Source organism: Ascaphus truei, chromosome 1 (assembly GCF_040206685.1).
Source record: "Ascaphus truei isolate aAscTru1 chromosome 1, aAscTru1.hap1, whole genome shotgun sequence".
Classification (NCBI taxonomy): domain Eukaryota; kingdom Metazoa; phylum Chordata; class Amphibia; order Anura; family Ascaphidae; genus Ascaphus; species Ascaphus truei.
The window spans coordinates 186,819,628-186,839,454 of record NC_134483.1 but is presented as its reverse complement, the minus strand read 5'-3'; the positions used below and the strand labels follow the sequence as shown (position 1 = coordinate 186,839,454).

At 41.1% G+C, this 19,827-nt stretch overlaps 1 protein-coding gene across 3 annotated transcripts in view; it reads left to right on the top strand.

The window, feature by feature from the left end:
- PTCH1 (patched 1) overlaps window positions 1–19,827 on the top strand; it is a 79,605-nt gene that overhangs the window by 28,809 nt on the left and 30,969 nt on the right. For all 3 annotated transcript variants that reach the window (XM_075599132.1, XM_075599129.1, XM_075599137.1), the window contains 11 exons: window positions 9,337–9,526; window positions 9,859–9,928; window positions 10,017–10,108; window positions 12,042–12,240; window positions 12,347–12,468; window positions 13,412–13,559; window positions 15,504–15,635; window positions 15,834–15,989; window positions 16,640–16,738; window positions 17,398–17,523; window positions 19,602–19,720. In XM_075599132.1, the coding sequence (XP_075455247.1) occupies window positions 9,337–9,526; window positions 9,859–9,928; window positions 10,017–10,108; window positions 12,042–12,240; window positions 12,347–12,468; window positions 13,412–13,559; window positions 15,504–15,635; window positions 15,834–15,989; window positions 16,640–16,738; window positions 17,398–17,523; window positions 19,602–19,720 (1,453 nt within the window). The remainder of the gene's footprint in view (window positions 1–9,336; window positions 9,527–9,858; window positions 9,929–10,016; window positions 10,109–12,041; window positions 12,241–12,346; window positions 12,469–13,411; window positions 13,560–15,503; window positions 15,636–15,833; window positions 15,990–16,639; window positions 16,739–17,397; window positions 17,524–19,601; window positions 19,721–19,827) is intronic.

Genomic DNA, 19,827 nt, shown 5'->3' with positions numbered 1-19,827 from the left:
TGATTTTTTTTTTCAGCTACACTACAAGAGGACAGATTAATTAATATTTTGGACTGGCAGAGATTAGTATCTAAATACTGAGATGTTGAGTTACAAAACGTGGTTTGGGTATTGTTGCTTGCTTTGGCCCGATGGTGTTTCAGAATCGGAAGGAAGTATGTTTGTGGGAAAACCTTATACATACAGTGTGTATGCACAGGCATATAGAGCAGTGTTTGTTTAACCTTTTTTTAATGTTAAGCAAACCTATAATTTATAATGTGAAATTCGGCGGAACCCCAACCCTCTCTAATAGCGTGTCTGAGATGCATTGTAAATGTATTCCCCCCTCCCCCCGTCTGGCTCCTAGGTAAATTACATCGGTGCACAATATTTGGCTATTCTGCATAGTTTCTCATTTCGGGGTGCTGTATTCAGGCAGCTGGGAGATCATGTAGGAAGGCTGAACATGATAGGTGCCAGGATCTTTTGTAGTACAACTTTATTCATGTCCATAGGCACGGGGACACTTCACGCACATACACGATATAGGTGAAATAGTTGTACGTTGCTTTACATCATTCTTTGCTATTCATGAAATAGTCCTTCCCAAAGTGCCCACTCTTGGCACTCCCAGTGAGGTGCATATATTTGGCTGTGTTGCTTATATTTGACCGAGTCCCCCTTCAAAGTAACAGCCATAATAACACATCTACTTTGGGCCCTTACTAGGATCCAGGCCGGTTCTGTGCAGGTAAAGACTATATCCCATTCCTGATTGAGAACTGCCAATCCTTACAGGTTAAAGAGACTACATATGTTGATCCTCTGACACCCAGGATCCATCAGCATTTGGCATGTCTGTCTTCCCTCTCTGGGACCTGCGTGTTTCCGTTGGACATCTCATGGGGACAGTGCCTTTTAGCAAAGATCCCAATCTGTAACATAATAAACGGGGGTGGGGGGGCCTGAGCTCTCCTATTACTTCAGGAACCTACTCTCTATCTCTCCTCTCCTTTTGTCCTCCGGGAACCTCCCTTTCAGAACCTTCCTCCTCTCCTATATACTTCCCTGTGATGTCCGTATCCCTTTGTCCACACAGGGTGGGGCCTAACATATACTGCTCTACTAATTCACCCCTTGCAGCAAACCGGTAACCCCATTGAGTGGGATTATATAAGGAACCCCAACCCTCTCTAATAGCGTGTCTGAGATCAGATGCATTGTAAATTCTTCTGTTTTTGGTACAATTTTCAAATGACCTAAAATTGTAGGGAACGCTTTTGAGATGCCCTGGGAACCCCTGTAGAAAAACACTGATCTAGGGCATACATGTGTATGCCATGTGCACCACTTGATTTACTGTATAGGTATATTGTGAACATGAAGCATAATCATTGCATGTAAATAAGCAATGGGAATCATTTAAAGTAGCAGTCTTAGGCCCGTAATATAGTGGGCATGCTTGCTGCGCCGTGCGCGCGGCACTTAGAGTTGGCAGTGGTTAGCCAGTCATTGTATGCTCGGGCCGTGCACGGCAGTGAGCGTGGAGCCGGCCGACGGGGAAAGATTCAGAAAAGTATGTATTCGCACCGCTACCGCCGTTGTAATGTATGTGTGCATACATACATACACCCAGTGACACACACATATACCCAGTGACACACACACACCCAGTGACACACAAACAAACAGTACCTCCCAAGACTGTCGCTCACAGCAGCACGGACCCGTTCACACAAAGTGTGCTGCACTTGCACGCGCGTTCGCACAGGCGCACGTGCTCACTATAAGCTAAGCGGCCTAAGCTGTTTTTTTATTTTATTTTTTTAATCCTTTTTAATATGTGCATCAATACAATCTAGAGCGAGCTATCTCTGTCTGCTGTTTCCATCAATACAATACACACACTGATTGGCAACTTAGCTAATTACTCATCGATCAGTGAAGATTCAGCTCGGGGGTTCACTAAATGGCTGTCGGTGCAGCAGAAGAGGAGCAAAGATGCAAAGTTCTGTGGGGAAGATCATGTGACCAGGCAGTCACTAGATACAATTGGTGCACTGCTAATAGAGAGGGCAGGGCTCAAAAAGGGGGGTGCCAGAGCCTGTTTCATAAAATGTTGGCTACATTATAATACATTAAAAATTTAATTCAGAGTTGTTTTAAAAAAAATGCTACAAGTATTTTTTCATAGTACAGGACACATTTATTTAAAAAAACCCACATGTAGATTATTGCTTGGTCTGCAACTTTAAAAGCTTGCCACACACACTGCTAAGTAACTCTCAGCTGCAAAATTGGCATATAAATGTATTCAGTTTATAAACAAAGATTGTGACATTTTAAGATCACTGCCACCACAATGGGAGGAAGTAATTAGGTTTATGTACATCGGTGCACCCGACTGATACGTGCAATTTTAGAATACAGCAGAAGAGCTGCCATAGGAATTTGGGGATAAAAGTTAGAAAAAAACACGGAATTACTTTTTTTGTACAGTGTTGCAAAGGTTTTATATAAAAGGCAAGGTGAGCGGCAATAAGTGTACCAGGATATATCAGTGACATTTCGAGGAAAATGTCTACTGCTGCTTTTTGTTCTGCTTTTGCTAAGCGTGAGCAGTGCTTCTCATCACCACATTCTGTTGAGTAGGAGAAGGCAAAGGACATTTGACTAGAAGTGCATAGTTTGGCACCAACTTGATATAACCTCACTTTATAACGCTCGAGACATAGGAGATAGACTGCAAATTATATGGAAATTAAATTATTGTGCCTTCAAGCTTTCCTTATATTTTAATACTAACACTGTGTGTGGAATAATTTTTCGCAATACACCGACTATATAATCAGGAATCTTGTCTCATTGAAGAAAGGAAAGCTGCAACAATTGCCAAACTGCAGTGATCAGGGCTCATTTATATACCAGTAACAGGTTTTGAGAAAATCGATTGCATTTTGTTTAACTAAACAGTGAACTTTTTATAATATTACATTGTTCATAGACATGTATATTATTGACACACACACACACACACGCATGCATGTATACACAACCCTGATGAAGGAGCCTGGAGTGGGACCGAGACATTGGATTTTTCCTTTGTCTTAATAGACTTTTTTTTTTATTATTGTGTGTGTGTGTGTGTGTATAATATATATTTCACATGATTTTTGTTGTTGAACTCCCTCTCCTTCCCTGGTTTTTTGCTTCCCACACCAATTGATTTATCATTTTGCTAGCAAGCAGACCTGGACTGTTAGGGCAGGAACACACTCACTTTTTTCTCGTAACTTTTGTTGCGGACCGAAACCAGTTGACTTGAATACATTTTTCTGCGGCCTGAATGAAGCCAGCAACGTGGAAAAATCTTGCCATTCAAGGCCGTCTGAATGTACATTTCAGCCACACAGTAAGCTGCATTGGTAGGCAGTGGACTGCTAAATACAACCATTTTTCGCAGCAGAGAGTTAGACAGGTGATTAGCATAATTAGCTCAGAGTAGGCTATACATATGGTAATGCTAAATGTGTAAATGCCAGCTGCGGTGTAAAATTTATGTCAGGGGTCGACAGGACTGTGCGAAAGTATTGTGTTACAGCTGCAGGTCAAAGTCTCCTTTGCCTACACCCTTTTCTCTTGTTGGTGAATGCAGCAGCAGAAGAGAGAGAGAGACAGAAATATAACAGATAAAGCTTTGATTGAACAGCAGAGCTCCAGCAAGAGGGGGAACATTTTGATTCTGTTTTACGTCAAAATACTAGAAGTGTCAGGTTTGTGGTGTGTGCTATATTTCGAACATTTAGAATAGAAGGAGCAGACTTGCTGGCAGAGAGAGAGGTTTTTGTGTGCTTTAAATGCATGCGAGTGTATGTAGGTACATGTATGTGAATGTAGTCTCACACGTGCACTGCTTTTCGTTAGTTTGTTTTGGAGCAGTTGTGTTTTGGGAGCAAAAATGCAGCCAGTCTTCAAAGTGACAGATTTCTGTGTAATGGTATCTCGTCAGCAACACCGTTTTCTAGCTGTCGGACGGAGTTTGGAAATGGAGCCAAGCGGTTTTATGTGTAGGTTGCTATACTTACTCCCCAGGCTCCTGCAACCTTCTAAACCACACAATTCTTTATACATCGAAAAAGGACCATTACTGGTTGTGTGTGTGTGTGTGTGTTTAATGAACAACTCGGTGATAGGTAGACCAGTCATAATCTTTGTTGCTAGGAACTGTATATTCACATATTTTACATCAAACATTTTTTCTTTTTCTTTTTGTATTCTTCCAGTAAGTAGTGGTGTTGACAGAATATAGTTCACACCACACTGACTTTGTGATGAAACTTCCTCCTGGCCGCAGGGGGTCCTTTATGAATCAAGGCCTAATCCAGCTAATCCTGATCGCAACAGAATCATGAAAGTGGCCCCCAGTGCTGTGTGTTTTCCTGCACAGATACAGAGAAGGAACAGTGCTGGAAATAAATCAGTGCAGCGTGATGTTCCACACAGGCTGGGGAGCCCGTGTGAAGCTGGGGGTTTCTTTTGTGTCCTGCCCCATGCGGCCTCAAGTGGAAAGCTTGATGCATAATGATGAGAGTAGTGTTCAGAGCAGTGTAGTGATGTCAGCTCTACAGACGCTGAGACGAGAACTAGGGTTAATGTTATGCAACAAGCTGAATAGACCAAACAAGGGAGCAGGGGCTTTAAGCATTTTATCTTTAAAGATTTGAGCATGGTCAGAAAAAAAGTTCCTTTCTCGCCCAGATATTTATTTGTTTCTTTAACATTTCCAATTTAGTATTATGCTTGTGCTATGTCCACGGATTAACGTTTTTTTTTTTGTTTGTTTTTTGTAAAATCTGCATCTTTATTTTAACTTTTTCTGGTTGTTTCTTTAAAAAAAAAATTGAAAAAGTATTGACAGGTTTGAATTTGGTGATTTATCAGTGCACTTATTTTTAGATTCCATACACCCCATGGGTAACCTTGTCTCCTACGCGTGTCTGGGTTTGTTGCTAGAGTGGATCTCAATAAGAAATGATGCTTCATTTCCATTTTTTTTATCGGTTTTCACAGGAACGCGGGGGTGGGGGGGTTACCGTTGTATCCCAAGCTATGGCACACATTTTGCATTTGTTTGCTGTTATTTGCAGAATACAATTAGTTATTTGGCTATTGTGCTTGATTTGAGGAATTGTTGTCTCCGTTGAATCAACTGTTTGCTTTGTATGTGAGTAACCAAAAGGTAGTGATGTTAATGGGCAAAGTACTTTTATGTGGTATAATTATCCCAAATGTGCAAGGTTGCTAAGCATGTGTTACAGTAGGTTCCTTGTTTGCGATGCCCTGCACTCAGATTTCTGAATGAACCATTTAAGTATCCAGTGAAAAATAGGCTTCACGACAGATCCAATGTTGTCTTTGGAGCTGGTGGCCATGTAAAGAAATATGGAGATGGGGAGAGCTATGACAGGCAGCAGTTTCAGTGCTGGGGGAGAGCTGACCTGACCTGATTGTCTCTGACAGTGAGAGCAGTTCTGCTTCACTGGAAAGACTTTAAATAGGAAGCCTTTTAGGTAACAACAGATGGCATAGAAAGCAGCTGGCAGGGAATCCTCAAAAAGAACAGAACAACCTGCTTACACTATTTTCATTCATCTCCTCCTTTTTCCCCAGTGTTTTTAGCTTGGTGGTCTGCTACATGTCATAATTTTTACACATCGGAAATCACTTGGCTTGAGAGGTGCATCTTTACTACAATTGCATGTTGTACCTCCCAGAGTCAAATTGATGCAACATTACTCCCCTTTCACATCAAACTTTTGAGACTAGGAGAGGCCCAAAGAAAGAAACAAGGCATGGCTTAAATTCTATGTTTAAAAAAACAAAAAAAATCTATTTCCTTTAAATTACATTTGACCAAAAACCAACATGTAAATTCTAAATGTTCATAATTTGATATCATAATCGCGTCGAAGAGGATCTCTGTAGTTTCCAAAGTTAATGCATGTTGGTGCAGCTTATGTTATTACAGTCTGAGGAATGCATTACCTGCATGAATATGGACACCAAAATTCCATATATTAATGCTCTAATCCTCCCTAGTTAATCCCTCCCCTGGTTTTTTTTTTTTTTTTTTTTACAGGATTGATAAACCAGGGGGTCTTCCAGAGATGGATCATGATATATTTAGCTCTGGGAGCTCTAATTTTCAAAATACTTACCACAGAAGTTGCTGGTATTGCTTAGTTTTTTAAAAGGGGATTTAAATGGCCGTCCAATTGGAAGCGACAACCAATTTTTATGGATTCGATTTGGCTACCATGTTATATGTCTGTAGGGAGATTTAAACCCGGTAACTTCAACAGCAAGTATATAGGGAACATTGGGTTCCCACACTGTAAAAAAAAAAAAAACACTAGTCGGGGAGGATTGCTGCTTTAACATAAATGAATTATACTGCTGAGCAAATCATCAAAGCCCTAATATCATTAAAGCCCATGTCAATTAAACCAAATGCTCCTCTTGCAGGTTTTTGGTAGGACCCAGTCGCTTTACACACTAGTAGTCTAGTGCCTTTTTAAGCATTGAATCTGGCTGGGGTCCATTTGTTGGCTCCTTGTGACCTGGGGAAAGTCATTAACACTGTTACCCCTGACACTGGCGTTTTTAAGCTTTAAGCAGCAGAATTCTGAATACAGCCCATCATACGCTGTCTGTACTGTACAAGAACATTTTTTTATTATTATCTGACTTTTACCCTCGGTTCAGACACATCTCACAAAGTTAGGAAATGCTTCTTTACTTAATATATAGAGAATTCACCGAGTTGTTCAGCAGGTGTAGCATAGGCCATTACGGCAAAGTAACACTTTTTTTTTAGTTTGTTTTTTCACTTATTGCTACTCCATTCTGGAATACCCTTCAAGTCAATGTTTGCCTAGCTCACTCTTCATTTTTGAGATACATTGAAAACCCCGGCCACCAAAAGACTTATTCATGAATGAAGCATTCATATAGTTTAAGTGTACTTGGTGGCGTGGGGCGTGGACCTTCAGTCCACGAGTTACAGTACTTTTGTTACCCACTGAGACCTCTAATTCGCTTACACTGCTCTGTATTTTGTCCAACTTAGAATGTTTACCTAGGGCAGGGTTTCTCCATGTACTGATGATGTACTTCTACGCTTGCTGCCCATATCCCTGTATTGTTACATTGTTGCTATGCTTTTACTGTAAATTAATGATTGTCAAACCCTAAGCCAGACAAGTTTTCTGAGGCAATAACCAAACTTTCTATTCATATGCAAAGGAGCTGCATTTTCCTGTGTGCAAGTGTTCTAGTTATTCCTAAAACCTAGTGTGGCTGGTGGTCCCGGAGGGGAGAGTTTGTGAGCCAGAAACGTGTAGCAATGGTAACATGGAGATTTTTCTCTCTCCTCGTGTTGGAATTTAGGCAAAATAACATGTCTGCACTGTCGTCCTATATTTCTCAGAGAAGCAGGAAGAAATCTAATGTTGGTCCACTAAAATGGATCTGCTTTTCTCCAAGACAAATACGGCTACTGGAACTTTGAACTTTACAAGAACAAAAAAAGGCAGTAACATTGAATGGATACGTTTCTTACTATTTGTAATCCGACACTTGTGGGAAAATTCAAGATGGCCACCACAAAATATTGCACTACAGTCTACTTACTACAGGAGTGTCCAACAAGGGTCCTCAAGGGCCACCTATCCTTTCTTCAGCACAGGTGGTTCAATCAGTGGCTCAGTCATTGACCGAGCCATTGTGTTAGCCACCACAGCTGAAATTAAGGACATCCTTGCACCTGACCTCTTGGTGGCCCTTGATGACTGGAGTTGGCGACCCCTGGTCTACTGCTTATGGGCAACACACAATGTCTAAACCAGAGTGACACTGAAGGGGAATATACCTTATAAAACTGCTCCCTTTGGACAAGAGGTGGGGGGGGGGTTTGTGTTTGTTTTCAAACTCCATTGAACATGCACACGATAAACTTTCCGTAGAAAAAACTTGACTAGGTGAAAAATAATCAATGTTGCATTCTTTGTAACCAAGGCGTTTGTGCAATCTGTACTCAATACATTTTACATTAGCATTTTGATCTCTCGTAATTCTCGGTTTCAATGCGCTTATGCTTGGTTCTTACTGATGGGAAGTCTATATAAAGGCAATAATGGGAAGACCATGTGGGTCCTGTAAAGTTTTTAAGGTGACATTTATGTCCACACATTTTGTAGTGCAGGAAGGAAGGAACAGCTTCCTAAGGCCTAGGACATAGTACATTCAGCGTCGCTGAGGCAGGCTGAGCCGCGCTGAACAGATGCACAAAGCCCCTGCATCTGTAATCAGCGCGGCTATAGTTTCTCCCTCCGCATGCGCGCTGATGCGTGCGTAGGCTGAGAAACTTGGAACAGACACCCAAGTTTGAAATTTGCCGCTCGGGGAAGCGGAGGAGCGGTCACATGACCGCTCCCGTCCAATGGGAGCGGGGGACTAGCCCCGCCTCCTGCTCCGCCTCCTGGCACGCCCTGCCTCGCCCCCTGAGCGCGCTCACTGCCTCGCCTGCAAGGACAGGAAAAGCATAATTTTCAGCAGGCGAGGCAGAGCAGGAGCGTGCCTCAGCGAGCTTCAAGGCCACTATGTCCCAGGCCTTATACTCCATGTAATGACTCCTAATGCATGTCTGTTGTCAAGGAAATCTCCAAAATGATATTGAAGTACATGTTCTTTTTGTGGTTCCTTTTTTGTTCATTCTCAGCATTATTATTATTTTTTATAGTAATCGCTGCAACCCCCATAATGTACTGCACATAATGTAATGAACTTTCATGCTCTACGCTAGTATTTTAAATACCCTGTGTATCCTTGTGTTACTTTTGCTCTCTTATACCAAGCGCACCTTTTGTAATCCTAGTGTAAAAGAAAGTCACTTTCCCTGTGCCAATATTTCTTCTTTTTTTTTTGCGGAAGTATGTACATAAAAGCCATTGATCCTGAAATGTGCTATTTGGGCCAGACTGTTTATACAAGTGCAAGACATTGTAACAGACATTTTTTTTCAGCCTGCTCTGCAGCGAAAAACTTTCAAGTGGTTCAACGTCTACGTATGGAAGCCTTGTATTGGCACGAGGGTGGAAAATGAACTGCAAGGGAAATAGAGTTTATTATGGAAAAAAAATCTAGTTTACTGGAGCAATTACACAAGGTTTTTAAAGACTTGCAATAGTACATTTTGCTATTATGGGCACGTTTTTTTTTTGTTTTGTTTTTATTTAAAGTGGTTCTTTAGGTTCAAATGCTAACGTTTTTTTAAAATACATTTGACTTTGCCAGTTGGTGGACGAGTAAGCCGCGAGTTGAATTACACACGCCAGAAGATTGGAGAAGAGGCCATGTTCAATCCCCAGCTTATGATCCAGACACCGCTCGAAACTGGTGCTAATGTTCTAACAGCAGAAGCTCTAATGCAACATCTCCACTCCGCACTTGAAGCCACTAAAGTGCAGGTCTACATGTACAACAGGTAAGTGGGGAGTTTTCACACAGCTCTACGCTTTTACCCATATCTAAATATCATTGCATGTGTTCATAAAAGCCACATTGCACTTCTTTAACTGAAACAATATGGTTCCAATTTACATTTTGCAAGTGTCTAGGGCGCATACTACCTTCCCACCATTTTTGACATGTTAAGGGAAAAGTTTTAAAAATAGGAAACCTGAATATATGAATAACATAACATGTATTTTGTTTTAAGGTTCAAATGTATAGACTGGAATACGGACATGGTTTTCATTTTATACAGGAGGTATTATTGGAAGTGTTTGCATTTGTCATTATGTGCTTCTTTTATAGGCAGTGGAAATTGGAAAACTTGTGCTTTAAATCGGGAGAACTCATCACAGAAGCAGGTTACATGGCCCAGGTAAGAGAATGCAAACTGCACAAAAGCAGTATGTATCTGGTGAAATATATTCACTAGCTCTGAACCTGTATTTAATTTTCTTTCACAGATTATAGAATCGTTATATCCCTGTTTGATTATCACACCCTTGGACTGCTTTTGGGAAGGAGCAAAACTGCAATCAGGAACAGCATATCTTTCGTAAGATAACCTCTTGAATGTTCTTTTTGTTTTTTTCTTTCTGTAGGGCCTACACCTTAACTGTATTAGAAAACCGTGCATGAGAGATGTTAGCAGGCAAAACAAAACCAAAATATAACGCACAATGAAGTAATATTGCATTCAAGTTGAAATGTTTTTGCTACGCTCACATTTGGGGACTACTAGACTTGTATGCATGCAATTTTTCTCTTCTTTGTCTCATCCTGGGAACCTTTTATAGTACGAGCTTGGGAACATGTTTGTAAAGACCAAAGCCTTCATGGACATGAACAACAATGATGCTTTTCTTTCAGTGCTTTAATGAAACAAACAAATTGTACTTTCTTTTTTTTTTTTTATTCTTCTAGTTGAGCAACTTTATATTTCATAGTCCTTCTCCTACAAAGAGTTAATTGTTTAGTTTAGTTGGCATGTGCAGGCAGTTTTGGGTAATTATGCAAGTTAATGTCTGAGTTATTGTTCTTGTCCTGGTTTGCTTGTCTCTGGAAAAGCAATTTGCAATGGCCATCCTCTAACCTACAGTGTACCGTTTTTGATGGCTGCAGGATTTTATGTTTTCTGGTTGGGAGATTTGAAATAATGACTTAAGCCTGGTTGGGCAGATGCAGTTTGGCTTGAACAGCAAAATGAGGCAGCCAAAAACCTTGCTGATCTGTCTGAGACTTGTGGGGTTGCAGTAGCTACACCACGGGTGTTTCCCAAGCCGTCAGACTTAATAGTTTGATACATTTTGCAAACTATATCCTTGGCCGACCTGTTTGTAATGCATATACCTGTTCATCATTAGTTTATATTTATAAAAATGTCTCACTATCTCTATTTCTGTATCTCGCGCTCTTTCACTTTCTGACACAGATTTAAAACGGGGTCTTACATTCAACTTGTGAAAAATAATTTAAATAGGCAAAATGTCATTTATGTGTCAAGTCTATCATTTTTATTAAATAATATAAAAATGACACACAGTACAAATAGCATATTTAGTTTGGAGAATAATAAAATCTAAAGTGATGCAAAAAAATACTAAATGTCAGTTTTGGTTATTCCATGATTTATGAAATATGTGCTATCTACTATAGAGCTTTAAATGGTACTACGGTATGATATTATACAATGCAAAGTGTAACTGTCTACAAATGTTTCCGGCTGAGGTCATACACTCCGCTTTCTTGCGAGAGTGCGAGCTCTTAGGCCGAGCTCATGGTGGCCGTGCGGGCGCGCACCATTACACGCACTCCTGCAGCCCAGCAATGTGTGCACAAGGCTGCAGGAGATTGGGGAGGCGATCGGGAGCGTGGCGAACGTGTCACGAAGCTGGTTCGCCCTCATTGGCTAAACCAGCTCACGTGATGCGGACGTCACGCGACTGCAGCCCGAAATCTCAAATTGCCTTGTCTCGGCAAAATGTAGCAGTGGGGACTTGAGGAAATTCAATAGTAAATCAAGTAACAGTCCCGAAAGTGTGCGCACGCACAGCAACGCCCCCACCATGAGCGCGGCCTTGCCGTGCCGCACGGCTGTAGCCCAAGTGATCTGTGCTCATGGTGTTTCAGGCGATTTTGGGGAGGGGGTGGTGCGTGGCGGAGGTGTGGCTATGACATCACGGAGCTGGATCGCTGTGATTGGCTGAACCACTCACGTGACGCAGCAGCCACCTGAAAAGACACAATTTGTCTCCTCAACGCTGCTGCGTCAACGCGCTACTTCGCCTGCACGCATGCACTTGGCTAACTCCATATAGGAAAGAACGAGAGTACGCTTGTCGTGCCCGCGCACGCAGCAACTCCGCAAGTATGAGCTCGACCTAAGAATGTGAAGAGAAACCATTTGTAAACAGCACAGTTACACGGTCTGCAGGCTAAGGTTTACAAACAGTTTTCATTGTCCTGTCACAATTTGTTTTCTTCCATAGAGGTAAACCCACTTTGCATTGGACAAACTTTGACCCTTTGGAATTACTGGAGGAGTTAAAGAATCTAAAATATCAAGTGGACAGCTGGGAGGAAATGCTGAATAAGGCAGAGGTTGGCCATGGATATATGGACAGACCCTGCCTCAACCCATCTGATCCAGATTGTCCAGCCTCGGCCCACAATAAAAATTCAACCAGAGTGAGTCTATTGATGGTCAACAAGCTCCTAAAATGTATTCCAGTCTTGGTTATGCCGTTTACATTTCTATGCACTGCATAATGGATGGTTTTCCATTTTATTGTAGCCTCTGGATGTAGCTCTTGTGTTGAGTGGTGGATGCTACGGACTGTCAAGAAAGTATATGCACTGGCAGGAGGAGCTGATCATTGGTGGAACAGTTAAGAATGCGAGTGGAAAGCTCGTCAGGTAATACAGATACATTAAAGTAATGTTTTACAATGGGCGTGTCAGTAGTTGTCTCCAAAGCATCCTCGAGATTATCATATTAGTATTCCTATTAATGTAATTATATTTGTGTTTGTGTTTGTGTTATGGACTATCCCTTCACAGATGCCCACTAACTGTCCCATAAAATACTTTCATTGATTTCTCTGCAACAGTGGCTGGGAACACATTTCCGACACAGTAACCGATACATTGAAAGCAAAGTACTTCTCATATTGAAAACAAATATGGCCATAATCTCTAAAAGACCACACCAATTTTGGTAGGGTTCATTATTTTAGTGTTGTGTGTTTTCTAATGATATGCGATGGCCACTTGTAGTAAAATTTGGCTTGTATGTGGATGGTTCGAGTTTCCCCTATTACAATCTTTGGACCAATTGCAATTTACTTTGTATAAGTAAAGGTGCAATTATCCGTACAGAGTATGATTGCACAGTGAGGAGGGGAGTGACTTGTTCATTTCTGTTTTAAACAAAACTCACCCTTTGTGTATTTCCCAGATTCCTGCAGAGTGTCAAAGGTTTAGTCTGGTATTACTCTAAGGAAAGCCAAACGCTTTGTGATTCCAGACAAGTTACTGCGCATGGCACAGCAGTATTAAAGCTGCCTTTTAAATATGTGCAATGCTGACCTTCCTGCTTTTTTTTTTTATATATATATATATATATATACAAAGGAGGAAATTAATGACTCGAGGCCCCAGAGTGTAAACTTTTAAAATTTCTGTAAAATACATTTACTTTAGCAAAAAAGACTGCCCAAACACCTATCAGATTTATTACATTTCCTAATGAAACTGAAGGGAAAATATTATTTTGAGGTGCTCCTTTTTGAAGTGATGCAGTTTTTTTTGTGTAGATTAGAAACTTGTTTTACACTTTTATTATTTTTGTATGTTTCAGTGCCCAGGCATTGCAGACCATGTTTCAGTTAATGACTCCTAAACAAATGTATGAACACTTCAAGGGTTATGAATATGTTTCCAATATAAATTGGAATGAGGACAAAGCAGCTGCGATCTTGGAGACATGGCAGCGTTTGTATGTTCAGGTAGGATGGAGTAGCCGTAACATTTGGTTAACTGTTTTTTTTTTTTGTTTGTTTGTTTGTTTTTCTGCTCTTAAAATATACTGGTCTCTTGTAGAATCACAAAGTTGTATACCTGACCAAAATATGAAGCAACCCTATTGTTGTTTTTTTATTTATCCCAACGTAGTGCTGATCAGATAGCAGGAACATTGCCTTTTTAATACCTAAGGCTGCGCTTATAGTGACGCGACGTCGCATCAAAACAAATGCATTGCCGCCATCACGTGCACCTATAGTAAGCACGACACGACTGCTTGGTCTTGAGCACAGGAAGTCGCCTCCAATATTTGATTTTTCCAGCGACCGTAGCCTGACGGCGTCGCTGGCACTATAAGCATAGCCTAAGTGACACACCAGTGTTTCTCAACGGAAGAAGCTAGCTCTCTTGGGTGGGCCCAAGAGACTTAGAAGGGGGTCTCAGGCTGATGAGAAGGACATGCACCCTGCGACATACAGAAAGTGGCATAGTGTGACAGGAAGAATGGGAGAGGGGGCCACAGAGAGAGAATGTGAGTGACACACACAGAGAGAGGCAATTTCCCGGAATATAAAACCCCAATTATATTCCACTATTTATACATATTCTCTAACATGGGATCTTCTGACACCCCAATCCTCAAACCTGGTTGTTTGCACCAAGTAGAGAATGTGGGCCCCAGAGGCAAAATAATTTTTTGAGGGCTCCGTTCTAAAAGCTTGGGATTCGCTGCTATACCCTGTTCTCTCAGCAAAGCTTCTTAACCTCTTGAACACTGTGTGCAATGAGTTGCGGGCCCCTCTGCCATTCAAAGGGTTAATTCAATCCCTGTCTTTTTTTTTTCTTCCAAATAGCTAGTCAGGGAAGATGGACTATTTCCTCACAAAACTATCGTATGTAAATTATTTACATAATATGTGTTTTCAAAATAAAAGGTAATTAATTTATGTTAATCCTCTTATAATCTTTTCTAATAGCACAACATAGTCTTTCCCTAGAATGGCCGAAGTGCTTTGCCTAGGTGATGTTTCACAGTGCTTCCCAAACTTCTCCTCAAGACCCCCGGCCAGACCAGGTTTCTGTGGCAACCACACAACATTCTTTTCATATGTAAAGTAGGCACATTCAAGTGCAAGTGCATTGGTTATCGCTAAACCCTGGTGTGGCTGGGGGTCACTAAGGAAAGGTTTGGGAACCACTGGTTTTTTTTTAATTTGTAGGCTGAAGGCAAGGGATAAACGAACTGGGGGAAAAAAAAAACCCATGCAAGTGTGACTTGTAAAGAAAGGTGTCTGGAACACATTAGTGAGCCAGAGAATCTGTTCACAGCTGCAGTCCCATTGGTGAGGTCATGTGACTTTGTGGGGGCCTTTGTTTCCCAGGCACTGACCTCTGCTCAGTTGCATGTGACCTCCCTGAACAAGCTAACCAATTAAAAACAGAGGAGAGACATCCCATGAATTTCTTTCACCTCTTCTAGGGGATGTCTTGTCTATGAACACTGCATAATTGCATATAAGAATACATGGTGGCATGACATCCTAACGCACTGTTTGCCTCTGAAGTGATGTTCACTAAACCTTAACCGCACGCTCTCACTCATTTTTTTAGCTCAACTATTTCCAGACATTTTTCACAATGCGTTCATGTGTGGCAGCAAAGGACTTGAGCCACGCGCGATAATTTGGTGCTCAGTTGTATATACTTCCATTGTGTTCATTTCCTGATGCATTTATACTTTGGTGTTAATACCAGTAACTATGCAGGAAGCTTAACATTTATTCTACCATTTAGTATACATGTGTTGAAAGGAGTGCTCTGTTTCTGTTAAATTTAGATTTGTGTAGACTGCATTGGTTTAGATAACCATTTGTTTGGGTCTCCCAAGTATTATAATCTTAATATTAAATGTGTTAAACTGCTCTTAGGTTGTACATCAAAGTGTCGCACAAAACTCCACTCAGAAAGTTCTTTCTTTTACTACGACTACTCTGGCCGATATCCTGAAATCATTCTCGGACGTCAGCGTTATCAGAGTCGCCAGTGGCTACCTACTGATGGTGAGTTAAGTTGCATTTGGGCATAAAGGGAGACTCTTTGGGCTTGGACAACTAGAAGTTGGAGCATGCACGTTAAAAAGTAATGCTTCCCTAAAGAGTTACAAAATTGAAAGCTACAGTTCGAATGCAGCGGATTTGGGGCAACCTGTGGCATTCTAATGTGTTTTGCCTTTGTTTTTTCGACTGTTCCATTTGCAGCTTGCCTATGCCTGTTTAACCATGCTGAGGTGGGACTGTGCCAAGTCCCAGGGTGCCGTGGGGCTGGCAGGAGTCTTGTTGGTTGCGCTTTCAGTGGCTGCAGGGTTGGGCCTGTGTTCATTGATTGGAATTTCCTTTAATGCCGCGACAACTCAGGTATTTACTTCTACACATCACCTTTTCTCCCTTTAAAAAAAATGGTACGGGTAGTCTTGTTGCTTCTGAAGCTGTATCCCACATCAGCAGACGTTGTGCTAATCACCCTGAGCAAGCTACTTCTATTTTCCTGTGCCTCAATTACAAATGAAAATTAGATGGCAAGCACACAGCTATAGTGGTAATGATACAAATTGTGACTGTACCAATGTATTGAATGCAGTCTGTGCCATATAAATACCTTAATATTATTATTATTATTACTACTGAATCGCACATTATCTATCTTTACTTCCTAGCGATTCTGTAGCCATGCTTGGCTAGAAAGATGAATCCATCCACACTTCCAAAAAAAAAAAAAAAAAATGTTTTCTTTTCCCCTAGCTCTTTGAACTAATGTTTTATTCCTTTCAATTAATTAAGTTCGTATACAGCTTGTCAATTTATTAATGTGTACTGGCTGCACAGCTAGTGCATCGAAAAGGAATCCCAGCAATGGATTGTTCCTTTGGTAAATCTGGTGCACTGGTTTTGCTTGCCTTCCCCATCCCGGGAGTCCTTAGTGAAGAGCTCCGTTAGAATTGAATGAAGGTGTTGCACGTGTGTGTGTGTGTGTGTTGCGGCCTGACTGCCTGCATTGTTCCCCTCAGGTTTTGCCTTTTCTTGCTCTCGGGGTTGGGGTAGACGATGTCTTCCTATTGGCACACGCGTTTAGTGAAACTGGGCAGAATAAAAGGATTCCATTCGAGGTAATTACAAAAGTTTTGACATTTTGCTTTTTTTTTATGTCTTTGTTCACACAGGTATTTTCTTTCCAGGTGGTATTTTTTAAAAAAATGTGAAAAATTAACCTTGTGGTTAGATGGGTTTACAAAGAAGTGCGAGCCTTGTGGCCCTGAAGGGTTGAAAAACATTGTGGAGCAGTATTTTTAACTGCTATACCATTATAACATAAATCTTGCTATAGCTGCGCAAAAAAAAAAAAAAAAATTGCTCCATTATGTTATCATTTGCCCTCTTTTAAATCTACCACAGGTATTTGCATATATATATATATTTTATTTTATTGCCCAGTGAAACCGCGTGGTCCCAATTTTACCGTAGTGTATGTCTACTGATGTATGCCACCGTGGGACAGCTCAGAATGTATCGGCTTCAATGTCTTTATCCTCCATTACATGCACGCGTTTCTGTGCCAGGATGATGTGGGGCTACGATCTCCATCATGGTGGCTGCCGTGGTGATACTGGGTCTCTGATTTTAGATTTGAAATGCAGCAAAAAATAAAAGACCCAAATTGAGACGACTGGTGATCCAAGCTTTCATTGAATGTGATTTGGCTTGAATGTGTTTTTTTGTTCGGGGGGGGGTGTAGTGTTTAATGTGATGTGTTTTTATCTTAACCCAGGACAGGACTGGTGAATGTCTGAAGCGAACTGGAGCTAGTGTGGCCCTGACATCTATCAGCAATGTGACTGCATTCTTCATGGCTGCCCTAATACCAATCCCTGCACTCCGGGCTTTCTCCCTCCAGGTAAGCACTCGAGGGAGGGGCAGAGAGTAGCACATGTTCTGGTGGCTGCCAAACTCAAAAACCAGCTGTTTTGGATGTTATTGCACTGCATCAATAAGCACATCAAACTACTCGTGTTGGCAAACCATTCGGAGAATGTTTATACGGAGGAATAATAGGAGTTGGGGAAACGTTGCTTAATGCTAGCAGACAGAATAGTGAGTCAATGGTGCTCGACATGCCTCCATTACAGTCCGCGTCGTATCCTTGTGTCTCTTATCTTCTTGGGAACAGGAAAACACAAACCATGCTCTAATGTGCACACTTTTTAAACCAGAAATTCACAGTGAAGCGAACAGTCACTGAACAAAATTGCACATCATGTTGTATAGGTCATGGAAGCCATTATCTCTACTGTTTGACTTTGTCTGAATGGTGAGATTATTGTTAAGGTTTTGTAGAGCTGTTTTTGGGTAGGTCCCAGAAGTACATTCTACAAAAGAACTGTAATCGGCACACTGCACACATGGGCGTAATTCTGCTTCCATGGAGTTAGTTCTACTGGGATGGATGCTGAAATGCAGTCATTTTTCATTTCTTTACAGATAACCAACATTATTAAAGAAAACTATATTCGCTTATTTATTTATTTTTTCACATGTAAAAATATACAGTCACGCACAGTCCCGACATTAATACAGTAGTACAGTAAGTTTTTTAATCCAATGTGAACAGAAATGTACAAGGGAATTAAGTATTCCTTTTGATTTTTGCAATTCAATTCTTCCATATTGATATCCCTGTATTGCAGGGGATTGTGATGCAGTTAACTTTTAACAAGTATGTGTGAATTCATCACACACCTTTTTTTCTTTTTGTCCTGTTAGATTCCAAACTTAAAGCAACAGCGTCCTTGCAGAATAATAATAAAAAAACAAATGTGAAAACATCTTGTTTGTGATGTATTACAAGGGATTTACAACACCGTTTGTATTTATCATACAGAAACAAGATTGCTTCAGTTTTTTTTTCTTTTTTCTTTTGTAAGTGTTGAATAGAGCTGGCATGATTTCTGTAAAAAGGGGACTTTTTTTTTTTTTTTAAAGATGCTTCAGTTGTCTGTTGGCAAACCTGTTTTGAGGAAGGTCTGCAGCTTTAAGAACCCCTATCTGTGTGTGGCTTATTTTTTGTGTGGTTTGTTAAATTCTTGCTGTCTGTGCCTCTAGTCTTGGAAATGCTTCCAGAGAGCATGAGAGAAATACCAGCAGTTCCTTTTTCTTGGCTCTTCCCTTAGCACAACCCCGGTCACCTTTCCTAACCTCTGTCTTGAATAGATAATAGGTAATGCGGGGGAGTCACACATTAGACAAAAAGAGGCTTTGCACAATGGCAGGATAAAGAAGGGAGTTACAGATGGGCAGCTGTAATGTGCCGCTCTGCCTGACCGACCGCCTCATCTGCTCACATCACCTCGAGCTACGAAGTACACCCACTCTCCTTGTGTGGTCTGCCAGGAATGGCAATGAAAACACACATACCTTGGGCAGGGCCTCATCTGCGCAGCTTTGCTAGTTTTTCCCTGGGTAACTCTCTGCAGCACAGACTTCCCATTCTTCTCTGACATCAGTTACAGGCAGCAGCCTCCAGATTTTCAAACACTGGAACACTGAAACCTTGCAGAGGCCTTACATTTGACCAAATAGGAAAGGGCTGTATAGTCTAGAAGATCTAAACGGATCAATTGCTACAGTAGCCGCATGGCTTCGTTCATTCCCTTTCTTTATTTCTTCCCATGGCATTGGGAAAACGCTTTCATTTGTGTGTGTGTGTGCTGCTTTAAAAAGTATCTCTTTGCCATAGAAACACAAAACACACGGAAAAAAATATATTGTTTAAATTGGTCACAACACTGTGTGTAAAACTTTATAAGGACAATTAATTGGAGCTTGCAGTCTAAAAAATGTTTGTGCCCAAGCCAGAGGCAGATAACCTGGCATGTTGAAGGAAACAGGTGTTTAGAATAGGAGAATAATCCTATTTCAGGAAGTTTGCACAGTAATATTTATTTCTCCCCTCCTGTCTATCCATCTGATACTCAGGCTGCTGTGGTGGTGGTCTTCAACTTTGCCATGGTCCTGCTTATATTCCCTGCTATTCTAAGCATGGACCTCTATCGCAGAGAAGATCGGCGACTTGATATCTTCTGCTGTTTTACCAGGTAAAGCTTCTCCATTACAATCAACATCATTGTAGAACTATTTCCCATGTAAAGTACCTCGTACTTAAAGAATACCTAATTTAAGGTAGAGTTGGGCGATAACAAAA